The 9,224-nt window shown below is 38.3% G+C and overlaps 1 protein-coding gene and 1 non-coding gene across 2 annotated transcripts; both read left to right on the top strand.

Moving 5' to 3' along the window:
- The first annotated feature begins 1,577 nt into the window (after positions 1–1,577).
- On the top strand, positions 1,578–1,651 carry TRNAI-AAU. The gene has a single exon. It is a non-coding gene; the product is annotated as a tRNA-Ile (tRNA).
- A 1,491-nt stretch (positions 1,652–3,142) lies between these two features.
- LOC108793780 (homeobox protein siamois-like) lies at positions 3,143–5,886 on the top strand. Its single transcript, XM_018564804.1, has 3 exons — positions 3,143–3,479; positions 4,893–5,113; positions 5,698–5,886. The coding sequence occupies exons 1-3, from the start codon at positions 3,143–3,145 to the stop codon at positions 5,884–5,886; spliced, it is 747 nt and encodes a 248-aa protein (XP_018420306.1).
- The last annotated feature ends 3,338 nt before the right edge of the window (positions 5,887–9,224 follow it).

Consider the following 9,224-nt stretch of genomic DNA (forward strand, 5'->3'; position numbering starts at 1 on the left):
TATATAATATATAAATTATATTATATAAATTAATTCAACAATTACACTTTGCATTTTTTTCTGGGTCTTAAACAACAAGCTCTTTATCAAAAGGATCACAAAATTAATAATTACACTGCTTTTGGTCACGGCAGAGTTGACTTGCTAAAAAGTAGAACCTGTTTTTTTTTTTCAAAGCCACTTTGTTGTTTTAGGCTTAGAATCTGAAAATCTATGTTTAGAGTCAGTTAACTAAAATCTTGCATTTTTTTGGAAAAAGGAAAGACCTTTTCTCTACAGAGTAGACATTTACTTTAGAGTTTGATTCTCTGGAGCTGATGATTTGGGGTTGATTTACTAAAGGCAAATAGGCCGTTCACTTTTCATGAGAATTTTCACTTTGCACAGTAAATTTTCCCTTAGCTTAGTGAATGCGGTGAAAATTCATCTTGGACAAAAAAAACAATCAGAGGTACAAGAAAAATAAGAAAAAAACTATATTTTTGCTTGCACGTGATTGGACAATGGAAGTCAGCGGAGCTTCACCTCATTCACTAAGCTCAGGGAAAATTCCCTTGCAAAATAAAAATTCTCTAAACGTGAACTGCCTGTTTGACTTTAGTAAATCAACTCCAAATCAACAGCTCCAGAGAATAAAACTCTGAAGTCTTTAGTAGTGAAAAGGTTTCTAATTTTTCCCAAAAAATAAAGCTTTTAGTTAACTGATTCTAAAAATACATTTCAGATTCCTGGTCTAAGACAACAAGGGGACTTAAAAAAGCAACACAACTTTTTTCTGAAATGTATTATTTATTAGACATGTGCACAACAAAAAAAATAGTTTCCAGTCGAAACAAATTAAAACTAAAAACGTTTTCATTCGATTCGTCAAAGGAAACAAATTTTTATGCTGTTTCGGATTCGGAGGCAAGGAGCCTCCGAAACCGCACACTAAAAGTGCAGAATGAGCGGCGGCCATTTCATCATTTTGTCATTACTAAACATTTCTGAGGGTTCCCTTGTTGCTAGTTTGAAGATCTGGGGAAATTTCCACTTTAGGTAATAACAAAGTTATCGCCTAATAAACAGGCCCATATTGGAAATTTACAAAATTGCTCCGGTCTATAAGGGGTATACAATTATGAGAACTGAAGTGGTTAACAAATGTCGATAGGACAGGTAGTCCCCATTGGAAGAATCCCCCCCCATTCCTGTTCCTGTGACAAAGATGTTTAATTTCCTGCCAATTTCTGCCCTGGAGGCAATGGTGATCGGGTGAAAAAGAGAGGTAAATATCCCCCAGTCTGGACAACAAACAGTAATAAAAATCTAACGGAGGCTCCAACACTTCCTCACATGATCCAAAATTATATATTTATTAAAAAAAACACTTTGGCTTTTTATATACTCTAAAGATTTAAAGTATATAAAGATTAGGGATGCATCAAAACCGTTTTTTGGTACCGAGTACCGATATTTTTTTTTCACCCTTGCCGATACCGAATAGCGATACTGGAAGTCCCGTTAAGGAAGTCGGGTGTCTGCAAAACTATTCTGTTATCTTCCTGGTCATTGAAGTGGAAACCTGCACAGCGATTGGCCGGTTAGCTCAGTTGGTTAGAGCGTGGTGCTAATAACGCCAAGGTCGCGGGTTTGATCCCAGTACGGGCCATTCTTTTTTTTTCCCCTGACCGAGTAGAGTAGAACAAGAATCGGTGCCTATTCCAGTTTTTTTTAAAGCAATTTATGAATGATCTGGATGTTGTCTGTGTTGAAGTATTTGTTGGTGTGGCATGACTTTATTAGTCACTGCCAGACAACCCAATTGGATAGTGAACTGATAGTTGTCAGGGCTTTGCTATGAAGACAATGGAAATCAGGCCTCTGTAACCAAGTGAAACTAAATCAGAGAGGTGCACAGAAGAGGGTTTCCTGTCTATGGAAGGTAATAACAGGCAGGTTATGGTATCTGCTCTAAGACGGGACATTTAACCACTTGAGTACCAGCCTATAACACCCCTTCATTACCCTGCAATTTTTCCGTTTTCAGTGCTGCAATACTTTGACTGACAGTCACTTTGTAATACAACATCGGACCCAGATCTATTTTATTCAATATTCTCAAGACAGATAGAGCTTTCATTTGACTCCAGAATAGTAATAGTTTTGCAAAAGGATGTCACCAGCACACCATTTAAGTGAAATCAACAAAAGCCCATTTAATAATGGATTACTGTCATTCCAGTACAAGCGCTTTGGGGGCCGCACAGGGTCCCCTTCATCAGGCGCTTGTATTGGAATGACAGTAGTATATTAATAAATGGGCTTTTGTTGATTTCACTTAAATAGTGTGCTGGTGACATCCTTTTGCAAACCTGTATATCTTCACGCCGCCATCAGTGGTCACTACGAGCACCCACCAGTATTTCAAGGAACATCCTATACCGGTATGGAGTGCAGCAAGACACCTATTTATTAGTTATAGTTTTGTTTTCCAGGTATTATAGAAAGATTTCAAAACTCTGATTCTGTATTTTTTTTTTTTTTAAATGCACATTCCTATACTATAAATATAGTATTCTTGATACTATATTTATATTTGTATTCATATTTTAATTTAAATAGGCAAATAAATAATACAAGTTAAGGTTGACATGTGTTAGAAATCTTTAGAGGATGTTTGCATAGAACTAGACGATAGAGGGCAATATTATATAAGCCAAACTGGTTTACACGTGGTTACAGTGGTAAGGTAAGCTTAAGAATATTGATAATATGTTATATTCACCACCGTTTTGCTGATATACTTAAAAAAAAAAAATCTAACTAAGGGAATATACTTTTGCTTAGTTGACAATGATATTTGTAATGTCAGGTGTCTGCATAACTAACAGGTCTATGTAAAACAGGAGGTCCGGTTACTCCCCAACAAATGAATGTCAACCTATTTACATATCAAATCCCATATTTTGATCCCTAGAATATAAAGGAGAGGTGGGTGTGAAAGCCTAAAAAGGATCAAAGTGTACTGTTTACACTCATACCTCATGGGCAGATCAAACGCAGATGCCACACAGTTCTCCAATACACATCTTGGAAGATATAAGTTAGTTTGGGTAGCCTGGTAGTTTATTTCCACTAAGAGAAGCTGGGGTGATCAGACATGGACACAGAGCTTGATCACATCATCTACACTATCCTTTCTCTTGAAGAAGACTACCCAATATCGTCTCCTCCCCTGAGCAACCTGAATAATCAAGTTAGCCCCATTGGAGAACTGCCCAACCTTCTTTCAATCATGAACATTTCAGAGCCACCTAAGGTCTCAAATGTTTTAGAGCAGACTCTGCTAGAACTCTTCACCTACCTGGGTTACCAACAAGAGGAAGGGAATTACCAAAGCATGAACCGAAGTTTCAGTGAACAAATATCTCAAATTGCACCAGACATGAACAGCCGAGCAGACCTCAACAACAATCAAAACTACAAAGTGTTAAAAAGTAAGTATTATTAAGATAATTTAGTAATATGATTATGTTCAAGAGGGGAAGGTCCTACAGCCATATCCATAAAGCAATATGTAGACAAAAGAGATAGTTCCGAACCCAAAAGGCTAAGGGCTGGAAGTCATGGAGGGCTTTTTAGGCAATTATAGGACCTATATTATATATATTTGGTCCTATAATTGCCTAAAAAGCCCTCCATGACTTCCAGCCCTTAGCCTTTTGGCTTCGGAACTGTCATTTTTGTCTACATATTATTAAGATGATTATCTATTTTTCTTCCTTTTCTTCCTCTACTTCTTTCTATGTCCATCTTATTCTTATTTGTATGTCTAAATTCGGTATAAAAAAGGCACAGCGAAATATAATTACTGTTATTGTAATCTGGGCCTTAAAGTGTGTGTCAAGCCAACGTGGAAGGATTATAATAAAATTAAATGATATATATATATGCCTAATTTTTATTGCTATCTGGAGTTCAATTTGAGATATCAACCCTAGGTTTCTGTTCTGCTGGCAACCTTTTAGCAGACAGAAAGTGATGGAAAATCTGCAACAAGGACTTAGACAAACATGAAAATCTTACAGGGGTTCTAGAAAGCAAAATATTTTTCTTTCTGTCTGTGTTGCTGTGTTGCTTTAAGAGTTTGCTCACTTCCAGTCTGGTTAGTAGGATGGGAAGTGAGGGTAAATCTCTCTAGCAGAGCCCTGGATAGTAGTACAATTCTAACCCTTCCACACTCTATACAAAACTCAGAAAAAAAAAGTTTGGGCTGGACACACACTTTAATCTTTTTCTGTTTCTTCTATACACGGGCAGGGCCCTACTTACCATCTTGTCTTGAATTGTATTGTGATTGTAATGTCTTCCTTATATTGTAAAGCGCTGCACAAACTGCTGGCGCTATATAAATCCTATTTTATAATAAAAATAATAATAATAATAATAATATTTTGCATTGGCTGTTATTGTTAAAGGAAGCAGCTTGTTGACTTTTCAATTTCCAACATTATTTTGTATAGAAAATATTTCATTTATTTAATGTATTATTTATTTATTCTATATATATATAGTCTAAGTGGGTAAGCCGTATTAGTCTAATAGAGAAGATGTAAAAAAAAACAAAAACGTGGCATTGCAGTGTGCAGTGATACCTTTCTTATTGGACTAACATATTATTTAAAAGACAAGCTTTCGAGAGTAAACCTCTCTTCTTCAGGTCAGGTTGAGTATTTCTTCTGAAGAAGAGAGGTTTAATCTGGAAAGCTTGTCTTTTAAATAATATGTTAGTCCAATAAGAAAGGTAAAATCTGCAATATATATATATTAAGACTTTATTAACCATTTATTTATTCTAATTATTTATTGAATTGGTGGATAGTTTTAGTTACACTTTATTTTCTCCCCAGGAAAGATGTGCGAAGCGGAGATGGATGATACCAAATATTCCATGGAAGCCGTTCACAACTCCCGCGCCGTCCTTTCGAACGCCAAGTTCAGAAAAAAGACAATTTACAACAGGGAACAGACCGTCTTCCTCCAGAACCAGTTCGATCTCAATCCATACCCAGACTTCGTGACACGATGCCGTATTGCAGAAATCGCAGGGATTCCAGAACCGAGAATACAGGTAAGATATTTTCTTAGCAGCCCGGGTTAGTCTTCAGTATTGGAATATGGTAGATCCCATTGCGGGATGCTGGAGCGACCGCAGATGCCTCTGCATGTCAGAAACTGTAACTGGTAGAAAGTCACTTGCACTTTTGTAGTCAATCTTCTTTATTGACCATCAAAGTGTCACATAACTTTAAACTTATGTGACACTTTGATGGTCAATAAAGAAGATTGACTACAAAAGTTTCTGGAGTGCAAGTGACTTTCTACCAGTTACAGTCTTCAGTATTGTTCTCACACAAACACGCTGATTTACAAAGATATTTATGTGTAGAGTTTTTTGATAAATTAAACTAAATTTTTTTACTTTTATATAGAAGATACTGTATATATATATAAACCTTCTTTTTTTATTTTTGAAATTGTTTTATTGGGGATGGCCAGCGACTTACACACTTCTACTTATCACTTCCAAACTAAATAATAAAATATTAAAACTGTAAACTAAAAACTATTTAAAAACTTTTGTTCTGCTCCCTTGCTTACTACATTTATTAATAAACAACATTTGACAACCTCTGTTTTTTTTTTTTTTTTCAGGTTTGGTTTCAGAACCGAAGAGCGAGACATCTTTGCAAACCCAATACATTTTCAGAGCAGAAGTCCTTAGGTACCGGAGGGCCTTCCAACAGCTTCAAGTATAACCAAAACTTAAGGAGGAGCTACAGGACAACGGACAACCTGGAGAACATGGGGTGGCCCTTCAATCCTTCCTCAAAACAATCTTGAAAATAATAGACACAGATATGTAATCCATTGTTGTGATATGATTATAGAATTTGTGAGTCCACCTCTTGAGGAATTCCCAATAATATGAGGGTCAAGGATGGAAACACTTGGTGGACATGTGGTCACTCTCTAACACAATCTATTCTCAACAGGAAACTGGTTATTAGATGAAACATTTGTACTTAGTTAGGTCGCTTTAAATTATATTGTATTTTATTTCTTACCTGCACTTAAATAAAAATTGAATACAACCTGTTTTCATGTTTTCTTTCCTTTTTTTTTCTTATGTTTTTTAAAAAAAATATCTAGCTGTTGTTAAAATTGTTTATGTAACACAGAGAAGGCACCTGCTTAGTTTCACTTCATTTCATTTGATGGTACAACATCAAAGTCCTGGTCTGCAGAAAGGTGTGAACTGGGAGCCGTCTTTAGGATGCTATGCTAGGCCTAGGAATGGGTGACACCCAAATTCAAAAACATCAAAAAGGTTTTCCCTGTATGTCCTCCAATACACAAGAGTTGGCAGGTGCCAGAATGCAAATGGCCTTCTCCTTCTCCAAAGGATGAAAGAGAATCCTCAGCCTTGGAGTGACTCCACCACCTAGGGCATGTTCACAGCATTGCACAGACCATGCAGAACCTGGCTCCCCAGCATGGAGGAGGTTCTGGTCAGTATGTGAAGTACCACAGGAGGGTATTCTGTTGTATCTAATATCACTCTGAACAATAAACATAATCGTGTAATGATTTGCCCCGAGGTCCAGAAATATGTTTGTTTTATTTTTTATTTTAGGCATAAAAATTGACAATGTAAACCAAAAAAATTAAAAAATTGTTCTGATAATGTTTTTACTTTTGATGTAACATTTATCCTGAAACATATTTTTACAATATCTATCTATCTATCTATCTATCTATCTATCTATCCCTGGTAGCAGTGAATCCAAACCTCATTCCCAGTAGTTAGTACACATGAACAGAAAGGACACTGCTGCAGGTCAGTCCAGAATTGCCCTCGTAGGTGGAAGGCGCGCGTTCAGCTCTTTACTGAGATCACCATTCCTTAAAAAAATGTAATTGACAGCGCTAAAGCTCAAAAATCCAACGGTCCATGACCGAGTGCCTGACTTTTTATGGGGGGTGACACCAAAATGACCGTCAGTTATTTTGGTGTCACCCCTGCAATGGTGTCACCCGGGTGCGGTTTTATCCACAATTACTGCCAGTTTTTAAACCCTGAGGAAGGTTCTGAATGCCAAAATGCGTTGGGTTCTTCACCTCCTCCTATACAATAATAATCTACTAGACTCGTACTAGTGCTGTGGCACTCTCATCCTCTTTACGGGTCTCAAAATCAAAAAAAGCAGACACAGGCAAATTAGAGAATTAGATGGATTTTTTTATTTTTTGTTTTCGTTTTGAATATTTTTCACCCCCAACGCCTCTTCAGCTTTCAGTATTCTTTCAGCACTACACACACACCATAAAAGCCACAGCGTGTATATATATATAGATGGGACTGTGGTTTGCTTTGCCCAAAATGCTACATGTTATGCATGGTCATGAGCGATGAGGATGCTGTGTCTTGTTGCACCGTGTGGGTTCCTCATCTAGAAGCCTTCCAGTTAAACCCACAAATATCTGTGTTACATAAACGGTGAAACATAGAAGACATGCGTGTAGTTCCCCTTCTGTGACAGTAACCCAGTTACAGAGAAGAGTAGACTGTATACGGATGTCATGGCGTGCCCAAAAAAAGCAATCTGCTTGAATCTGCAGGATTCTTCTACACTCACCTCACCTCATGTCATCCAATTTACATAAATGAGCTGCTACCAAAATGTACAATTTTAGTCAATAGGAGAGCCTCAAAAATGTTGCAATACATTTGGCTACCATTGCTAGACATGATACGGGACCCCATGTGCCAGACTACCATTGGTTGAGCCATATTGATGTATGTAAGTAGATATCTTTTTATGCCCCCCAGTGTTGCTGCCCCCCCCCCCTTCTCCTTTGGCACAGAGAACTCTTATTATGGGGCTCCTCTTTTTCGTGTGAAAAAGATAGTACACCCTCTTTGAATTGTATGGTTTTACGTATCAGGACATAATAAAAATCACCTGGTCTTAAAATTAGGAAATACAACCACAGATGAACAACAACACATGACATATTACACCGTGTCATCATTTATTTTACAAACATAAAGCCAAAATGGAGAAGTTATATGTGAAAAACTAAGTAGACCTAATGATTCAATAGCTTGTAGAACCACCTTTAGCAGCAATAACTTGAAGCAATCATTTTCTGCATGACTTTATCAGTCTCTCCCATCGGTGTGGAGCAATTTTTGGCCAATTCTTCTTTACAACGTTGCTTCAGTTCATTGAGGTTTGCAGGAATTTGTTTTTGCACAGGTTGACATCTATACTTTGGGCCATTGCAACACCTTGATTCTTTTCTTTTTTCAGCCATTCTGTTGTGCATTTGCTGGTGTGCTTGGGATCATTGTCCTGTTGCCAGACCCAATTTCGGCCAAGCATTTGCTGTTGGACAGATGCACACACATTTGACTCTAGAATACTTTGTTATACAGAGGTGTTTGTGGCTGTAAAACAAGCCCAACTCATCACCCATCCTTCACTGTGCTTGACAGTAGGGATGCACCGATACCGATACTGGTATATGTAACGGTGCCGATGCCGAGTATTTGGGCGAGTACTCTTACTCGCCCAAATGCTCCGATGCCTGGCCTGATACTTAAAGGAGAACTATGGGGTTAAGACTTTTCCCCATAGTTCTCCTTAGGGTAACGGGAGGACACAAACTAGCGTCCTCCCGTCACTCTAGGCTCAGTATACCGCGAGCTGTAGCTCACGGTATACTGAGACGCCGCAGCTGAAGCGGATCCCAACAATTGATTTATTATGCCATTGATTTATTATGGCGTTCTCATGATTCAGACTTAGAGAAAGAGGACCCAACCTAGCTTCCGCCCGTCACTCTAGGCTCAGTATCCCGCGAGCTGTAGCTCACGGTATACTGAGACGCCGCAGCTGAAGCGGATCCCAACAATTGATTTATTATGCCATTGATTTATTATGGCGTTCTCATGATTCAGACTTAGAGAACTATGGGGTTAAGGCTTTTCCCCATAGTTCTCCTTAGGGTAACGGGAGGACACAAACTAGCGTCCTCCCGTCACTCTAGGCTCAGTATACCGCGAGCTGTAGCTCACGGTATACTGAGACGCCGCAGCTGAAGCGGATCCCAACAATTGTGCTGGGATCCGCCCAGCTGCGTGACTGACAGCTGGCTCTGCCTATCTAGAGGCA

This window comes from Nanorana parkeri, unplaced genomic scaffold, assembly GCF_000935625.1.
Source record: "Nanorana parkeri isolate BGI_ZX_2015 unplaced genomic scaffold, ASM93562v1 scaffold784, whole genome shotgun sequence".
Lineage (NCBI taxonomy): Eukaryota > Metazoa > Chordata > Amphibia > Anura > Dicroglossidae > Nanorana > Nanorana parkeri.

Excerpts from the sequence above, each read along its gene's own strand:
- LOC108793780 (XM_018564804.1), top strand. The coding sequence starts at position 3,143 with ATGGACACAGAGCTTGATCACATCATCTACACTATCCTTTCTCTTGAA. Across the intron at positions 3,480-4,892 it reads AAACTACAAAGTGTTAAAAA|GAAAGATGTGCGAAGCGGAG; the intron begins GTAAGTATTATT and ends TTTTCTCCCCAG. Across the intron at positions 5,114-5,697 it reads TTCCAGAACCGAGAATACAG|GTTTGGTTTCAGAACCGAAG; the intron begins GTAAGATATTTT and ends TTTTTTTTTCAG.